At 30.9% G+C, this 19,443-nt stretch overlaps 2 protein-coding genes across 5 annotated transcripts; one reads left to right on the forward strand and one right to left on the reverse strand.

Annotated features, from left to right (window-relative positions):
• Nucleotides 1–282: 282 nt before the first annotated feature.
• LOC130809987 (nucleoside diphosphate kinase 1) lies at nt 283–2,926 on the forward strand. The gene is made up of 4 exons (XM_057675870.1): nt 283–615; nt 882–930; nt 1,543–1,774; nt 2,556–2,926. Exons 1-4 carry the CDS (start codon nt 565–567, stop codon nt 2,668–2,670), a joined length of 447 nt encoding a protein of 148 aa, XP_057531853.1. The 5' UTR covers nt 283–564; the 3' UTR covers nt 2,671–2,926.
• On the reverse strand, nt 2,547–10,529 carry LOC130809985 (uncharacterized). 4 transcript variants are annotated; one of them, XM_057675869.1, is made up of 9 exons: nt 9,942–10,529; nt 8,999–9,108; nt 8,509–8,577; nt 8,248–8,363; nt 8,116–8,170; nt 7,326–7,446; nt 6,257–6,304; nt 6,070–6,164; nt 2,547–5,574 (listed from the first exon to the last, which is right to left on the reverse strand). In XM_057675869.1, exons 1-9 carry the CDS (start codon nt 10,012–10,014, stop codon nt 5,473–5,475), a joined length of 789 nt encoding a protein of 262 aa, XP_057531852.1. In that variant the 5' UTR covers nt 10,015–10,529; the 3' UTR covers nt 2,547–5,472. The 4 variants fall into 4 exon arrangements, with proteins under 4 accessions (XP_057531852.1, XP_057531851.1, XP_057531850.1 ...); XM_057675868.1 differs by having other exon boundaries at nt 6,257–6,322; XM_057675867.1 differs by having other exon boundaries at nt 8,999–9,162.
• Nucleotides 10,530–19,443: the final 8,914 nt, after the last annotated feature.

A 19,443-nucleotide genomic window follows, 5' to 3' on the forward strand; every position in this document is an offset into this window, starting at 1 on the left:
ATAGTAATAATGATCACTTACACCTTAATAACAATCACATATGACTTAAGAATTTACACGTATATGATAAAATGAAAAATATAGTGTAAACTTAAATCTACAAAATCAATCTCATATAACTTAAAACCAAGCACATATAGCTTGGACTCGTTCTATTAATGAACGGTTCTAAACAAAAATTTGTGTAGATATTCATATTTTTTTCATATTGATAAACGATCCTAAATAAGAATTTATGTAGATCTTCATATTTTTTTAATTTATTTCTTTTTCCAATTTGTTTGAAATTGTCAACTCAAATGAGAACCATATTTTTATCACCCAATCCATAAAATCCCAAATTATAATACCCATGTTTATGGCATTACTGGCCGCAATTTATAAGCATATTCCGAAAATTCCTATCTAAATTAGGGTTAGGGTTTTGAATCTGCGTCTCCCGTGTCCCATATATATATATACGCTTTCTAAATCCTACCGTCTTATTCTACTCATAATATACCATCATAGAACTTTTCTTCTCTGCCTCCTTCATTGATTTTCACAGCAGATTATTATTCAAAAATGGAGCAGACTTTTATCATGATCAAGCCTGATGGTGTCCAAAGAGGACTGGTTCGTTTATTCATTTTTCCATTCAATTTTTATTTGAATTGATTTCGAATTTTCGCTCGGAAGATCAATTTAGATTTTGCTTAGAGGAAAAATTCTTCTGAAGTGGGTTTGAGAGGGAATTTATTATTGCCTATAGTGGTTTCGAATCATAATTAATTTGTTAATTTGATTGAATATTCAGTTGGTTAATGTGAATTATGAGATTTGCTTAAATTAGTGATTGATTTTAGTTTATGTTGTGATTGAAATAATTTTTTAATGTGTAGATTGGTGAAATTATCAGCAGATTTGAGAAGAAGGGATTTTCATTGAAAGGTATGTATATTGCAATGAGCATAATTTAATCTGCTTTCATTACCCTTTAATGATTACAATATTTTATAATCTGATTTGATTTAGTCTTATTTGAACATGGAAAATGGTGTTAGGTACGAGGATTTTATATGATAAGAAGTATTATACGATTTATAATGTTATGATCTTACAATTTTACCCTGTTTGATAATCAAAAGTTAATACTATAGTTTATTATGGAATATTTGATCTGCTTTAATTCCCCTTTAATGATTACAATAATCATAATCTGTTAGTTTCTAATGATTTATTCCTATTTGAACATTAAAATTGGTGTTAGGTATGAGGATTTGACATGGTAATATTGTATGATTTATAATGTCACGATCTTACAATTTAACTTTGTTATTAAAAGTTAAAACACTAGTTTATTATGGATATGGTGTTAATTATGATGATGTGACAAATCTGCCGGGATGTTTTGATTTCACTTTAAGTTTTTGATGATTATGCTTATCTGTGTATGAAAAATCTACATGAACTTGGTCATTCCCTTGTTTTCAGCACCTGTTTTAAGCTTTTAGCTTTGTTTTGTGTTTGTTTGTTGATGAATGATCTTTTGTCTTTTTGTAGCTTTGAAACTTGTCAATGTGGAACGCGCTTTTGCCGAGAAGCACTATGCTGACTTGTCGGCCAAACCCTTCTTCAATGGTTTGGTTGAGTACATTGTTTCCGGACCTGTGGTTGCTATGGTCTGGGAAGGTAAGGGCGTTGTCGCCACTGGCAGGAAGATTATTGGAGCCACCAACCCTCTTGCTTCTGAGCCTGGAACTATCCGTGGAGATTTTGCCATTGACATCGGCAGGTACTTGTGTTTGTCATTCTTGCTTTTGCTTACTTATTGAAAGCTAAGTACATTTAGTGATTTGTTAACTGTGGAGCTTGTACAGTTCTGGATTTCTGATCTTGAAACTGAATCTCCTGTTTGCTTTATATGCTGCTAAATTGATTATCGTAACACCAGCTGCCTTTTCTGGTGGATATGGGAGGGAGTACAACCGGGTCATTTGTTGTGACAACTTTTTCATACTCTTTTGTTAAAAAAGTTTTTCTAAAGTACTCCGTATAAATTATAATATCTTTTGACAAGTGTAATCGGTACTAAATGTTGAGAATGGTAATGGAAAGTTGGTGTAATTTTAAAAGGACTGTCTTTTGACAAGTTTAATGGTCGTGTTTATTTTCCTTCAACAATCTCATTTTATTCACAAAATTCATTCTATTGTATTACCGTTGAAAATGTGTTATTGTGCTATTAGGTGGTAATGAAAAATTGTGAAAAAAAACCTTTTTTATGATCAAACTTTCATTATAATGACATTGTTCATATGAAAATATGTACAAATCATTCTCATTACAACCAATTAGTAATGATAACTAAACGGGCTGTTAGGGTCTATATACACCTAGTTGATAATGTGCATCTAACACTGAAATACAGCGCTTGGGCTTTAGCGAAATATGTTGATTGGAGTTTTGCATCAATGCTCAACATTCTAGTTTCTTATTATTATGTTGATCAGCTAAAATAGTTTTTTCTGCTTATTTTTTGTATTTTGGTTTTGACAAAACTAATGTTTTTGCAGAAATGTCATCCATGGAAGTGACTCTGTTGAGAGCGCAACAAAGGAGATTGCTCTATGGTTCCCTGAGGGTGTCGTCTGCTGGCAGAGCAGCCTTCACTCATGGATTTACGAGTAGACGTTTTACCTACATGGAAATATATTGCCTGCCAATCCTTAGGGATTCAATCTAGCGTAGTGCTGGCAACTATATTGCAAGAACATGTTTGGCTGAGTAGACCTTATGTTTGTGTGCTTTTATCTCGATAGACTTCTATTTTTTTTTTGTTTATGTGCGTCATAAAAACTGTTTAGCATTATCGCCTTGGGTGCGTTGAGTGAAATTTGTGTTCTTATTCGATATTGAAATATTTCCTGATTTCTACTTAGCATTATACTATGTTGTCTGTAAATGAAGTTTGTTTTAATTGTTTTGGTCGAGTGTTGAACGATCAGAACATTGTTGGTGTTGATAAATTGAGCTAAATTTAGTGATAAAATAGTGAACCTTGGAAGGCACACCTTAAGGCCCGAGCTTGTGGCTCCTTGTACAGAAGGTAAATAGGTCATTAGCCGGTCTCCTGAGAGATCGTCTCTTTAAGAGACATTTGTCAGGCTAACCAATTAAATCTTAATGTTCACTTATTGAATCTTTAATGCCTACTTATATTATTCTTAATATTTACTTACATTATCTTTAATGCTTATTTATAATATATATTTAATGCCCACCGAAAAAGTACTTACTATGCGTATTTACAATATATACTTAATGCCCAACGAAAAAGTACTCAATGCGTTTTTACAATATATACTTAATGCTCATCGAAAAAGTACTTACAATGTCTACTTGCAATATGCTTAATGCTTGCCGAGAAACTTAGCCTATTTACTTACTATATTCCTAATGCATACCTATAATATGTTTAATGCCTACATATAATATACTTAATGCCCACCGAGTAAGTATTTTAAGTATTTAAAATATTCTAAATGCCTACTTATAATATTCTTAACACAAAAACTTGGACGAGATCGTTGCAAGTTAAGATGAAGTGTGGGCCGGCCCATTTCACGCACGTGTAACAACATTTCAATTTTATGGGCAATTATCAATTTTGACCTTAAAGGTATTAATTTTCAAAATTGATACCTTTAAAATAAAAGTTGATACCTTTTAAGATCAAAATTAAACAATGCCCAAAAATAAAAAAAATACCCAAGTTGTTAAACGCGTAAATTGGGTCAGTCTAAATTGACGGTGTCATTATGAGGCCGTCTCGTTCAACACTAGCTGTATTCTTAATGCCTATCAAAAACTTACTCTATTTTTTTTTGGGCCTGCCCAATTAAAATAGTTTGTTAAAAAACCGTCTCTCATAGGAATTTGTGATGTCATTGATTAGGGAAAAGAGAGCAAGACCCCTATCATCCGCAAAACAAAGGTAAAGTACTCAATTCTGTCATGAGTGAGGAGTTTCATATGACTGAAAAAATATTGGCAGAGTTTCAAGTTGGACATGCTACGGTGTCATAGTCGCATAGTATTGTACTAACAATGTGTCGTTAAACCATCTCGTGTAACATTAGTATTTATTGATACATATATCGAAAGTTACGATTGTACCTTAATGCTGTTACTGCGGAAGTCGTTTAACCCTAATATTTGGGTGCAAGAATGGTGGGCAACATTGAGAGGATACGGCTCAGCAACCAGCCTCCAACAGCTACTTATTAACCTTAGAAGTAAAGGGTATGGACTATGGACCCGTTTATAGTGTAGGTACTTCTCATTCCTCTACTCTGTTGCTGCCAAGGAATTCCCTTATCATTTCTCAGACTCCCAATGTTGCCCATATACCTTCATTTTCAGGTGAATCTCGCATACTTATATCCTGTTTTCATCATTCATGTACATTTTTTCTCACTTTATCTTTACGTTGCATATAATTTTCTCCCAATTAGTTATTTTACTTGCTTATACTTTTCTCTTCACTCAAATCGTAAAAAAAACAAAAGTAGCAATTTTAAAGAATCGGATGAACTTAAATAAACTAAAATACTAATTTTAATGTGAGGAGAATTTTGCAGCAACACAAAAGTTGTATCTCATACATCAACTGAAGATGATTAATTGCTTATAGAAGTGCATGTTGTGTTAATTATATAACCATTTACTGGACTGCACGATGGTAATTGAGATACGAATCAAACCTACAAATTTTAGTACGATGAAAGGTTTCCTTATTTTTGACTTGGCCAAAGAATTTAACCTTCACATTGTGCTCTAAATCCAAAGCAAACAATTTGACTTTTGCTTAGTACTCAAAGTCGAGAGCAGAACAATTCAACATTCGCTTTGTACTCGATACTGAGGGATAAACTCTGTAACATTCCCTTTGTATCCAAAGTCAAGAGCAAAACAAATTTGTTGTTCACATTTAAAATCAAGATATGCTCTAGCAAGTGAACCAGGGACATAGATCATTTGAATTTCAGAATCTATAGCTTTTTTTTACCCTCCATTATCTGTGTTAGCTAGTGTCTGTAAATCACATTACTCCCACAATAATAATGAATTTGCCATTCCACTCTTCTGATGAGATGAGTGAAGCACTTATAGCATCATAGCATATTTTCATTCAAAACTAATTATGAAAACCAAAGCGCTAATATGGCATATTTTCATTGACAAGATAAAACTGGCCACCTAAAGCATTCAGTTAGGTACTAAAACTGGTGAAGTTAATGACCTTGTCAACTTACAGAAGCTTCTCTTCTAGAACCAAACTCACAATGAATCCATGTTTCGAGATGGCACACCAAATCCTCTGAGACCACCAGTCATCCAATGTAATGACCGTGGAAGGAATGGACTACTTCAATAAGTGTAAAGATTCCAACAGCATCTAAATTTCATCTGGTCTTTGCCGAAAGCTACCTATTTTGAGAGAAGGCCATACGACGGCAGGTCTTCAAGCCGCATAATGTCTTCAAGCATCATTTCTCTCTCAAGTTGACGGCGTGTAGCCTTCATAACAGACTATACAAGAAAAAAAAAAGGCAAGATAAGCTATAAATCATAAATAGAAATAAATAACCCTCAATAACTTAGATAAATAAATATTAAAATACACAAAATGTACAAAGAAAATGGACACAAACTCAGACTATATATAACAGAACATGAAATCTTGGCAATGATTTGACTCCTCGAAGCAGATACAATATTAACCCCATCTTTTTCTTATTATGACGGGATAAAACATAGTTTTATGGTCAAGAATTATCTTAATCCCATCTTAAGAATTATCTTTCGTGCTTATTTAGAACCCTAAGTCTATAGGGATTAGAGATCAAAGAGAACAAATTTGATTAATTGTTCGACAGTGTATAAATCGCCTGATGTTAGTATGAAAATGAAGAGCATAACTTTACGTAAAGCAATCTGCAATCTATAACACCCTTGGAAATGATAACATACACTTAAAGGAGAAGATTACCAAAAACGACCAGTTTTCAGCTGAAGAGAACTTACATTGAAATCCATGTATGAGGCATGCATCTCAAGCCATAGATGGTCAAGCAGCTTGAATGTGATACAATACAGCAAATCAAATGCAGACTCATTCTCTGCAAAAGGGTAAGGCAACGTATTTAAAAAAAGGTAGGCAGGCTAGACATTTATGAAAAATGGATGATCCTTATCGAGAAGATGAAATTACCAGCAAGAAACTTCAGAAAGATTGCTCCCACCAGCATTCGTGGTTTGACTGAAAACCAGAGAAAATCTATAAAATCATCCAGAGATAACATCCATGACCAGAAACTTACCTAAAGTCCACTTAGAAAAGATGATAGCTGGTTTGTATCAGCCATCACAATATCAGATATTTAAATTCTATGTTTCCAGAGCTGTTACAAATGCAGCAGGGTAAAAAAAAAAAAAAAAAAGATTTATAGAGTTAAAGGCACTATTATCTAAGAAGTCATATTAGTACCTACATTGTGCTAGTAGGATGAACAAACGAGTACCAAAAGTATCAAACAGGAGTTCAAAATAATGATATTTTATCAATTAACTTGAAACTTGGAAGACTACCACACTTCACACTAATTCAAAATTTAATACGAGATCCAAGATTATCAGCATCGGGATTCTACTTGGAATCAAGGAGGTAGGATTGGATCGTCAAATCGTACAATCCTTTTTTTTTGAAATAACCTACATATAAATTTAAATATATGCTAAAATCCTTTGTCCCTAGTCCTAATTATTCATTTTAATATTTTATCGTTACGATATGAAGTTTTTTAAACTTTATTTTTATGAAACAATGAATACTAAGGTAAAAACTCAATATCAGTAAGGCCTTCTATTTTTGATTATATAAATGGAATATTTTCAAACACTAATGTATATGTTAATGAAATTAATGAAAGATGTTAAATTAAGAAAAAAACAATTATAATTAAAGTTGGATCAATCGTAGGATCGTGTTATGATTCTATCACTCAAAATTTTATTCCATTTAAATCGTAAGATTCTAACATCATTACGATTTTACCTACAATCCGCATCGCTCGCCTATTTTTAGATTGTAGAATTGTAAAATTGTGGATGGGATCTCAATTTTAATAACAATGGCTAAATCTTAAATTCACAGCAAAATACTATAAAATCCAATGAAAACATTGAATAGTTTTGCTTAAGCATAATGGTGCACACAAGAAATACAGACTTTAGTCTGCTTAAAGGCCAAGTCAAATGTACAGATGTATGAAGATTCGTACCTGCTTCAAGGTCTAGCATCTGGATCAGCATGAATGTAATATTCACACCTGCCACAGCAAAGGGATATTCCCACAAAGCTCGATTTCCTTCCTGTTTTCGTAGAAGGTCTTGGAAGGATTTCTGAATAAGACAATCAATTAGGGTAAAGCCTCAAATAAAGGGCATGGAAGTCAAAGTCTTACATGACACATCACAGCTCTGTAATTGCAATTAGCACTAACTTAAGCATTTCACAACTAGTGCATACACAAATCGCAAAAAAGTCCATCATGAATGCTCCTTAGGTTTCTTTTCCTCAAGTATTAAAACATACAATAACTACTTACGATTTATGAGTCCCGTACAAGTACGACCAATAATTATCACAATATATACCTTCTTTAAAAAGTTATCATTCAAAATTTTGACCAATATTCTGCCTTTGCACAAAATCTTGTTCCTTATAGTGGAGAATAATATACTAAAAACCTCCTTAGCACCATAATAAAGGCGCAAAGTTACAAAGAAAGAAAAACAATGATGTGTCATAATATCATAACAAAGAGTCAAGAGTATATCCAATGATGTACTTCAAACTGTTTAGAATATTTAAGTATTTAGTCATTCAATTCCCCCATCACTCAGAAGTCATTTTGATTAATCAGAGCAATCGAGGAGAGACCAGTTTTTCAACATCCAAGTCAGTAATATAAAACCAAATAAATTCAAAAATCGCATTAGTGTTAAAAGGATATTCCATTAACAAACAGGTCCAACAAATGGGAAAAAGAGAATAAATGTTAATATTACCGGAAAAGTTCTAGCAAAAAACAGCAGGTTCTCCAATGAGATGAAGCCACCACCCCTATAAGCATAGCAAAATCATTTTTACCAGCATTAAAGATACCAGAGAAAAACTAAAAAAAATGGACGATGAAATACCTGAAATCTGTAGACGGATCTTTCCCCTGCCATCCCATTTCCTTCCATTGTTCAGATATCAAACTACGAAGTTCTTCACCAGGAAAGGCAGCATTCCACAATGCCTTTAAAGCTTCCTTCACCATGTCATCACCAAAAAAACTAGTCTCAGTAGCAGCATAACAGAAATAGGCTTGTGAAAACAGAAAATATGTAAGCAATCACAAACGACAAATTGACAGAAGTTCATAATGACAGGAAGTGTATGGAAGAAGGAGGCACCTGATGTTCTAGGTTTGAGCAATCATAGGCCACATCTATGCGGTACTGCAATCGCTGCAAGCACTCTTCCTGAAAGTCAATGAACTAAAAGTAAACCCACAATCCAAAAAAAATATGAACATGTTCAAAAATGAATGAAAAACAGCATAGAAAAGCACATACAATTTAAAACAACATTTTCCAAAAAATCCATGAAAAAGAAATACTTAATCAGCTAGACAAATTAAAAGATTTCTTATTTGTGTCAACATCAGAAACATCTTTGTTAGCCAAATATCCTCCCTCATAAGCGGATACCAGAAACAAGAATCCCAGCAAAAAAAAGTACGATTAAGGATTGATATTACTATTTTACCTGGCCTATGCAGGATCCACTTTGCCAGGATTATGTCAATGCAATGTTGTACTCAAAAAAGTATGCATGGAAACTCTAATCGATAATGTACACGAAACTCCTAGTTAACTGTTGCTTTAATCTAAAATCAATAACCTGAGTTGGAGTCAAATCAAATGACGGCCGGGCATCACTATCTCTTCTTTGAGCACAAACACACGAAAGACCTCTACCTAACCAAGCTGCTGATCCCGCAACAACCTCCGCTACAAAATCATAAGCAACACCTTCAGTAAGACAACACCAAAAAGCACTAATTCCTACAATATTTATAAAACACAATCAATTTTTTACAAAGCCAAATCAATACTCTTCACAATAAACAGCAGCTTATAAACTAACTAATCATAGACTCTAATTATTAATAGACTTTAATATAACATAACCAGCAATCAATCACCATTTCCATAAAAGACTACTGGAGGATGCAGTTGATCCATTATTTTTCTGCTCAAAATTCCTTGGCAAATGAGGAGAATATATCCTCACTACCAGCAAACAAACCTTAAGAAACTTGTATCCAATAATATGTTATGACAGGTAACCTTCTGTACAAATTGCCAATTTATTATACAGTAGATAATTTGATGTGACCAAGTAAATGATCAACGTGATGGCAAATATTAGCAAGACTCCAGTCATTCCCTTAACTATCAATTCCAGCTAAAACACAGCTTTTACCAGCAATTGACTTAATAGTATAAAACTAAGTGTTACAGCAATACATTAGTTAACCAAATTCCAATTTTTGTCTAATTTTGAAATTCATACGTTAAATTATTCATATGATACGAGATTTTAGGTAAGAAAACTAAGAGTTGCAACAACTCAAATCAGTTAATCAAATTCCATTTTTATTTTAATTTATGCGTTAAATCAATCATATACTACTACGAGATTCTAGGTATAAAACCAAGAGTTACAGGAACTGAAATTAGTTGATCAAATCCATTTTTTGTCAAATTTGTACGTTAAATAATTATATATTACGAGATTTTAGGTATGTACTATACAGAAAGGAAAGAGAAAAGAAGATTACCCGAATTTGTATGGCAGGATCCATGAGAAATTCTTCGCACTGCCACAAATGAACCACCACCTCGGTCATCCATTTTCCGAAAAAAAAGGTTTAGGTTAATTTTAACTCAAATTTTCAACTCATATGCAAAACCTATGTATTCTTCGGCACAAATATAGAAATTTTCGAGCAATTTATCTCGACCAAAATGGAGATATGAAAGCAGAGAGAACGCGCGAATTCAATCAAAATTTGAAACAGGAGAAGATGAATGTTGAAGGAATTCAAAGGTTGGATTTAAAAAGTCGGGAAACAAATTGAACAGTCTCCAAGAAATCGGAGTGCGAAAAAAATGCCGATCTCGAACTGAAATAAACGCAGAAAACAAGAAATGATTTATTGGACAGGAAGATAATATTGAAAAGAATAGAGAGAGAAGCTAGGGTTTCGAGATCTACAAGATAATCACCATTGTTGAGAGCTTCTCTCTCTCTATCTCGCACAAAAGTTTAATTCTCTCTGGAGTTTATCTCTCTTTAACGACGCGGAGCTTCTCTCTCTAAATCCCCGGAAGCAACAGGCGTTTGTTAGGATGGGACAGCGCAGTACCTTTCGACTAATTTTCTAAATGTGGGACATTTAATCATTTTAAAAAATTATTATAGAAATAAAATAACTTCTGTTACTTTTTCAATTTATTATCGTAGAGGGAGTTTTTTCTTTTTAAAAAAAAATACTTAGTTTCAGTATTTTATTTACTTTATACATTTTATTTAATATATTTATTTAATCATTTACACTTCTAATTATGTATAATTAAAAATTATGTAGAAAGTTGATATTAATAATTCTTGCATTGAGACAAATCAAATAAGATCTCATTTGATTATATTTTAATTTATAGATTAATAATAAAATATAAATTAAAAGTGATTGATGAAAAGTGTACAAAAAGTAAATGAAACAGTTATGGTGAATAGGAGAGAGTATGATACAATTTTATAATTTCTTTTTTCATCTGTGGTGCATCATCTTTTGCCTTTTATTATAAAATAAATATAATATTTTTATTTAATTAAGAGAGAATAGATCTAAAGACCTGAACTTCTAGAAAATAATATTTGCTCAGACTGAAATAAAATTATGAGTAGTTTTTTATAAGAATAATTATAAATTATACATAATTAAAGATATTTTGAATTCAATGAGTGCATTAGATACATGTTGAAGCACATGAATAAAACACTCCAAAAAAAAATGTGGATGGAGTATGTTTTTATGTAACATAACATATATCTAGATCAGCTTGAGCACACTAACTATATATAAAGGTCTTAAAAGTTAACGAACAAACCTTATGTTCATAGGATATAATCCTAGGGCTCTTACCTGATGAGTTTCCTTCTCAAGCTTACAAATTTGATGACAAAAATAAAAATAAAATTAATTATTTAAAATACTTTTGTAATAAGTTTTAAAAGACATTTTATTGAGTTCTTTAAAAACATATAAACTTTAAATGACTACTCACAATGCACATGTGTTTAAGGTATTACATAAATATTTCTTTTTAAAAAGGAGTAATCATGATGCTTTTAACCTTTAGGGTTTTCATGTTCATGGCATACTCTACAAGTTGGGGATTGAGGTGATAGAAAAGAAGTGTTGATTGTTATAAGAATGGAAAGCATGTTGGATCAAAAATGAGGCACTAGTCCCACCACAAGTAGTACTTAATGTATAAATTTTCGTCTAAAGCACACTTTTATAACACTTTTGCTATTTCATTTTAAACGTTTTATTTGATTTTTGCACATTTATTAATGTAATAATTTAATACTTAATAGCAATAAGTGTGTATAATTAAAAATTATAAAAATAGATATTAATAATCCTTATATTGAAAAGAATCAAATATGATCTCATTTAACTATGTTATAATGTGTGAATTAGAAATAAAATACAAATTAAAAGTGATTGATGAATAGTAATCCAAAAGCGAATAAAATATTTAAAAATAAACAAAGAGAGTATGATTTAAAGTAGTTTAGTTTGTATTTCAAACCTCAAAATCTATAATTTATAGTCCAATTTACTTTTAAAATTTAAATCCATGTCAAATTGTACATTGAAGTGAATATCATTATGATTTAGTTTTTAACTGTAAATTTCAAAAGTACTTCACATATAAATGTTATGCATATTATTTTATTTTTTCGACTAATTTGATAATAATTTTTACTAATACTTTTTGATTTTACCTCCATATTTTTTCCATTTATTTAATATTTTTTTTCTTATTTACTCCAATCAATTATTTTTATAAAATCAAATTACATTTATGGCCAAATATAAGAGATAAAGAACGTAATTACACTCGGAAATTACATTTATGACTAGAGTACTTACAAGTTACAAGTGATAGGGCGTAGGGCAGACTTGCTCTGACTTTGGGAAGCCTTATGAATGTAATTTAGTCACTAATTCAACACATGACACGGTCACATGGTTGACCATGGTCTTTCTCAAATGGTGGTCAAGTGTGGCCTAACGCTTATTAGACTTTTTCCATAACAAGATAGTTGTTACTGTTGGTCATTTAGTATTATTGACTTTTGGCACAGAAATTAAACACTTAAATATAGCGGATAAAAGTACTGAAAAGATATGAAGAATAAAATAGAAAATGGAGAAAATTTATTAAGACAGATTAAAATAAAAAACAACTTAAATTTAGGGAGACAAAGAATTATTAGAGACTTGATTTTTTTTTTGGATTGGAGACTTGAAGTTCTATTGATTTAGAGTAATTATTACAAAAAAATACTTCTATGTGATATTAAATTTGGGTTTTTTAATGATAATCATAAATTGTAAATATAGAGTGATCTAAATATTTAATTCGTCCCCATGATATTACCAAATCACACTTAAAAATGATGGAGACATTAAAATTTTGTGGATAAAATTAAAATTGAGAGAAAATACGTTGAAAAAATTAAAGAAAATAATAAAAATATTACTTCACAAGCCAAAATATTGATAAAATCAGAGGAACATATGCAGTAATATATATATATATAACTAAATTATAATTTGTTCTTCTAAAATGCACTAGAGTTATTAACATACTGCTCAGTATGATTTTAAGTCGATCTCATTTGGTTCAATTATAGATAAGTTTGATCATAAAAATTATTTTTTCGAACTCAAGTTGATGTGTTCAAACTTTTGTTTGATTAAGTTTTGCATATGAAAATAGCCTAATTTTTAAGGTGACACCAAATATAAGGGCTTATTATTTAGGGTAAAATTACTCATTTTGTATAAGGTCGTTTTATCATGATATGGACTCAATTAGTAACAGATTTTCTTCTGTTTTAATTCTATTGTATTAAAGACGCAATTAGTGCATTAAATTCCATTTATCTTTCAGATTTATTTATAGTTTTATACCACATATTAAGAGTTTTGGAACTTCAAACACATCAATACTAGTAATTTCTTTTTTTTTTTTAGAAGATATATTAGTAATTTCTTTGTGTAGTGTAAATCTTTCTTTTACGAGTTTCTTTGTTCGAAAAATGCAAATTTGATCATTAAAAAAACAAATTTACTATATCTAAATGTATGTATTTAATTTTGATAAATGTTGTATACTTATCACAATCAATATAGGAGTATCGATGTTTGATTTCAAAAAATAATAAACTCTACTTCTATTAAGTAAAAACATATTAAAAAGTCTTATCATACATCAATATTTACCAAACTTTATAACAACTTAAAATTTTATCAAATAATTTTTCAAAATTCAACACCTAAAAATAAGTAAATAAATTAATATATAAAATTAACATTTGAGAGTTCTTATTTATCATTTTATATATGGTTAAATATCTTACACACGTGTTTTCGAAGAGTTTTCGCTCAATGTAATGTTAATATAAACCAAATTCCCTAATTACCTTAATGAAAGTTTTAATTCTCATTTCTCACTCTACTATCCACATGGGATAGTTTTTTCGGGACCAGATAAAATCACTCTCATTATGAGCAGTTTCATAAGTGACATGAAAAGGTCGATATTGTTAGCAGTTTTATGTTTTCCAGCATCATTTCAATACTACGTAACCTTATTTTAAGAGTTATTAATTTTGTTAATATCAGTTGGAAAGTTTGGTTTATTTTGATTTTTGATATTAGGTGGAGCAAAAATTCGTCTACGAATATTTATTTATATCTCTACAAGGTCCCACTCGATAAGAACATGCGAAAGTTTGCTAGTATTGTAGTATGAAATAACCAACTTATGCATGTTGATGTACCAGACAAATTGCAATTGCCCATAAGAAGGATGTAGAAGTAGGTTAGTGTGGACATCTTTCTTATAATTTCAGCAAAGTAAAGCCGAAAGCAAAAAATAATAATTCCCCTTTTTCTTTTATTTATTTAATTAATTGATTAAAAATACTTTTTCGGTCCCATTGAATTGCATCATTTTAATCAATTATGTGAGAACTTTTGAAGTCAAATGATGCTATTTCAATGGGACAAAGAGATGATTAAATTAGGACTAATAGGTAGGGCTTATTTTGGCACAAATAAATACTTGAGTAGTTAAATCATCTACTATTAGTGTTGATATATTAATTACCTGGTTCATAAAGCTTGTTGGTATGAATTAGAGGTATTCAACCAAATGAGTCATGGGTCAGATGTCTTTTAAAAGAGTTATTAATGGGTCATGTCGATAACAAGTTAGACTAAGCTGTTATTGGGGTTGATTTTAGAAAAAAGTAGCCTCATGCGTTTCATGTTTTTTTTATTTTTGTGACACTATAAAATCAAACTAAAAGATTATTAAATGAACTTTTTAAAATGGGCCTGGACGGTATAAACGGACTTTGACCCTCAGACCGGACCCCTTAAAATTTTAACCCGACACGACTCGATTAACAACTCTAGTATGAATCAAATGTGTTTAAACAAGTTGTTTCTATTAGCCTGTTTAATATCAGTTGGTCAAATCAACTAATATAAGCTACTTCTACTTATATATTCCATATCAACCTTTGTTAAACACCCTTTATATTTTTCCAATTTCACATTTTAAGTTACAGTAGGAAGTTATTGAAACAACTATTGAAAAATAATCTTTAATTTATTTACTACGTTTTTTATAAAAAAATTCATGCGACACACATAGTAAGAAGTGACTACATTTATTAGAAATTATTGTAATGAATAGTGTGCATAATTATATGAGACATTTTATTAATTAGGTACAATGCTACATTTATAAAGAAATGAAGGGAGTATTATAATAAAAAAGGCAAAATGAACAAGGAAGAAGTTGAAGAGAAAAAGTGAGGTATTTCTTGTCACTCTAAATTTACTTGAATAATTTGTGTTTTAATGTTGAATAAATACGATAATAGAGTAAGAAGCAACAAAATAAGTTTTATCCAAGAAAATTTGAAAGAACTTGTTAATTATCAATTTGGCAGTTGATTTGTTCGATTAATTGGCACACGTTTTTTTGCTAGCTGTTAACGTAATTGTTAGAAATATTTAGCAAAAATTAGTTGTTAATAATGGTTGTTTTTGTAAAAAGTGGATTAAAAAGTCAAAAGTTAGTGTAAAAGCTATTCATAATACTTTTTTTTTTTTTTTATATTGACTTGTCATAAAGCTTCAATAATTAGCTTAAATTTTTGGTTGAGTTAGTTAGTTCTTTCATACTTAACATGCTATCAGAAGCCAAGGTTACAATGCCATGGTTCATATCTCAATATCATCCATTCTTCACTTCAAGGTGGAATATTTAGCGTTATATATGCGAAAAGCATGTGTTGCATCTAGGAGTGTTCAAAAACGGATACCGAATCAACCCAAATTCGAAAATCCGGATACACGATTTTTCGGAAAGTGAAAATCACTATCCGGTTCGGGTCCAAAAACCCGGATACCCGAAGTCCGGATATCCGTTTTATAACAATTTTTAGTTTTTTTTCCACATAAATATTTAAGCTCACTTCGCTTTTTTTCTTTGATCAAGCCTCTTTTTAAACTATTTTTAAAAAAAGCTTATTTTTTAAACTTTCAATATAAATCATTTTAGAAATATGATTGGATTTTCAAAAGTCTAAATTAGTTAACAATAAATTACCTATACAGCTTAGTTAAAGTTGAGAATTGTACATATTAGTAAATTTAACAACCAAAATAAAAAAAAAATTATGAAAAAATATTTATACATTTTAAAAATAAAAAATAAAAATAATAAAAAAGTAGAATTCCAGATATCGGGTTTTGCCTATACGCTGATCCGGATCCGAACCCGGTATCCGGTTTTTAAAACCACATACCAAATATTGCGGATTGGATAATTCGTATCGGATATTTTAGGACACGCCTAGTCGCATCCATACTTCTAGTTAGAGGTGTTCATTCGGTCATCGGGTCCATTTAGATCACGTTTTTTGAGTCGTTTTAAAATCAAATTTTTGTGTCCACATTGATATCTACGTAATTTTAAATTCATTTTGAAGTCAGATGAAGTCGGATTCGGTTACAAGGTCAGATAAATATCAAGTTTTCGAGTTTGTTTTAAACATCTCTACTTCTACTCTAAAAGGGGTCTTGTGTGAGCAGACGTAATAGAGTATATATAACACATCTTGATATCTCAACTATTATTAAATTAATTGCTTAAAGCCAAAAAAAAAAATCATTTGTTAACACAACCATAATAAACTATCTTGGTATTTTGCTTTGATGGTTGCATATAAGCCTTTGATGTAAATAGTATTCTAATATATAAAATGCTTTTGACGAACCAAAGAAAAGGCACTTGGTATATATGGTGGCATGCCCCCATGATAGATATAGGACTATAGGCACCATAAATCTAGATAATGAGAGAATCCCTAAATTCACTTATCTATCATTTAGGCTAGATTGCCACAATGCAAAAGAACCTACAAACAAACTTCAAGCAACTAAAAATATACGGGCCGGGTCGAATACGATGGGCCAGGCATGGGGTTACATCACATGGGTTGTTTGATAGCATACACCATGTTGGATATGATGCCTAGTAACCCCACCGAAAGTTTTCTTCTTGTTAGCGCATGATCATATCTTATGGATAGAGTATTAGCTTTGTTATAAAGGAAGTCTCTTTTCTTTTGGTCCATACACATCTATCATCATAATCCTCAAACCATATGCAATGTAATCAAATGGATTTTTGGATTTATAGTTGTTTGTTTCGGATTAGATTTTCGGATAATAGGAAAGTACTGCAAAAGTCAAAATTGTGAGAATAACGAAAAAAATTAAAATAAATGTAAAATACATTTTGCTTTCTGTTTAACGAGCACATATTTGTTTTTAGCTTCTCTGTGTTCCTTCTTTATCTCTGAGCTAAAGACAAAAATGTTAGATCAAAGTTAATCACGTGTTGTTTCTTAAAAAAACATGAAAGCTTGACAGTTAATCAATGATACCGATTTCTTCCTTCACTATAGTAAAATATATTATTCCTTTCCATTTGAAGGAAGAGCGCATCCAATTTTTTTTGATATGGGCTTAATATTAGTTTATGGACCAAGTAATATTTTGGCTTTCTATTGAATTAAAAAAGGTGGTAGCAAAAATTAGTCTCTTACGCTATGAAAATTTAAAATGAATAAGAATAATAAGAAAAAAGCACCAAATAAGAGCAAACTCAACTTATTTTCAAATGTAAGCGCCTAAATCCAAAACCTAAGGTATGGGTTTGTTCGCACTTACTAACTGCGAACAAGTGGTTTGATTCAAAAAAAAGCCAAAGAAGCTGTTCTCACTTGCTAACTGCGAACATGGTTGTTGACTTTAGTTTTAACCAAATCACCTGTTCGCAGTTAGTAAGTGCTAACAGATATGTCCCTAAATAAATCAGCTTCTTTCTAAGTGCGAACAGAGGAGCCTGGTCAAACAGAGTCAACCTCCTGTTCGCAGTTATAATTGCGAATAGGGAGTTGACCCTGTTTGACCAGGTTTTCCTCTGTTCACACTTAGTAAGTGAGAACAGCTTGGTTGACTTTTTTTGACCAGTTTGCCTCTGTTCGCAGTTACTAACTGCGAACAACACCGAATTTGAGCTCTGGGGCTGGAGGCGCTTACATTTGGAAATAAGTTGATTTTGCTCTTATTTTGTACTTTTTTTATAATTAATCTTATCTATTTTAAATTTTCCTTACCCTATTGTATACATTACACGAGGCAGAGAAACAGTGAAGGGGACACAGGATTTTGGTTCTCATTGAACTATCTCGATTGAAGGAAATTTTGACATAATGTTCTTGCCTACACAATTACATATCTAACGATTTGATCGTCATTTTGTACATCGTAAGTGAGTAAATTATATTTTGTCCTAAGTTCCTCAATTGTTATTAATTTTTGCCGCTTTTGAGTGAAGGTTTAGGGGTGTTTTGGTATTTGTGTTACTTCTAGTATTAAATAGAGAGGATTTTGGTTGTACCCATTAATTTATTAGTTATTAGTGTAAGGGTTTGGTACCACCTACGTTCCCATGATTTTTTCCTTCATTAGATTTCCGCATAAAAGTACCGCGTGTGCTTTACATTTCCGCATTTTTATTTTATTAAGTTTGATTATATTCTTTACTAATTAATTGAATTGGTCTATTTTGCTCGTCTAACAATACAAAGGGAGAAAGTGTGTATGTTATTATCGTGTCACTTTTCTTACTTTGCTCATCTAACAATACAAAGGGAAAAAATATACGTTATAGTGTCACTTTTCTAAACATAGACATAATTTTCTATTTTTTTGCCCAATTGAGGACCTCCCTTTAGACTTCTTCACTTGAATTTAAAAATATTATTACAAAGATTATCAAAGTACGAGATATTAATCTTGTGGTTATTTGGTAGTAAATATTAAATGGTGGGAATAGTGATGGAAAATTAGTGTATTTTTGTTAGGAAAATCTCTTGACAAGTTAATGACTTATGACTATAATTGTTCATCTTCAATCTTCTCATTTTCTTCACAAAAGTCATTCCATGTATTACCGTATGAAATTGTGGTATTAGATGGTAATTAAAAAACTTTTTTAGGATCAAAGTTTCATTACTATGGGCATAACATCATGCATTTCATGAAAATTTATACTACAAATCATTTTCATTATCATTATTTAGTATTAACAACCAAACGGACATATTTATTAATACTCATTTTTCATGACTTTTTAATTCTTTTGTTGCAATTGACACCTAAAGGGCTACAGAAAAGCCAACCCGAGTAGTAATGGCCAGAGTATACTATAAAATTAGGGAAAATGTCAATATTGTTGGAAATATAGACCTTTTTCAAGGCCTTTTCATGTTTTCTTATGACTACAATCATCAACACACATTAATAATAATAATAATAATAATAATAATAATAATATGTATAACATTTGTATACGAGAAATGTCTTTAGATTTGTGTTTAGCATGTGT

This window comes from Amaranthus tricolor, chromosome 4, assembly GCF_026212465.1.
Source record: "Amaranthus tricolor cultivar Red isolate AtriRed21 chromosome 4, ASM2621246v1, whole genome shotgun sequence".
In the NCBI taxonomy this organism is placed as follows: Eukaryota; Viridiplantae; Streptophyta; class Magnoliopsida; order Caryophyllales; family Amaranthaceae; genus Amaranthus; species Amaranthus tricolor.

Coding starts and splice junctions, on each gene's coding strand:
- LOC130809987 (XM_057675870.1), top strand. CDS start 565: ATGGAGCAGACTTTTATCATGATCAAGCCTGATGGTGTCCAAAGAGGA. Junction 931..1,542: donor GAAGGGATTTTCATTGAAAG/GTATGTATATTG, acceptor GTCTTTTTGTAG/CTTTGAAACTTGTCAATGTG. Junction 1,775..2,555: donor TTTGCCATTGACATCGGCAG/GTACTTGTGTTT, acceptor ATGTTTTTGCAG/AAATGTCATCCATGGAAGTG.
- LOC130809985 (XM_057675866.1), bottom strand. CDS start 10,014: ATGGATGACCGAGGTGGTGGTTCATTTGTGGCAGTGCGAAGAATTTCT. Junction 9,163..9,941: donor ATCCTGCCATACAAATTCGG/GTAATCTTCTTT, acceptor TAAATATTGTAG/GAATTAGTGCTTTTTGGTGT. Junction 8,171..8,247: donor GATCCGTCTACAGATTTCAG/GTATTTCATCGT, acceptor CTATGCTTATAG/GGGTGGTGGCTTCATCTCAT.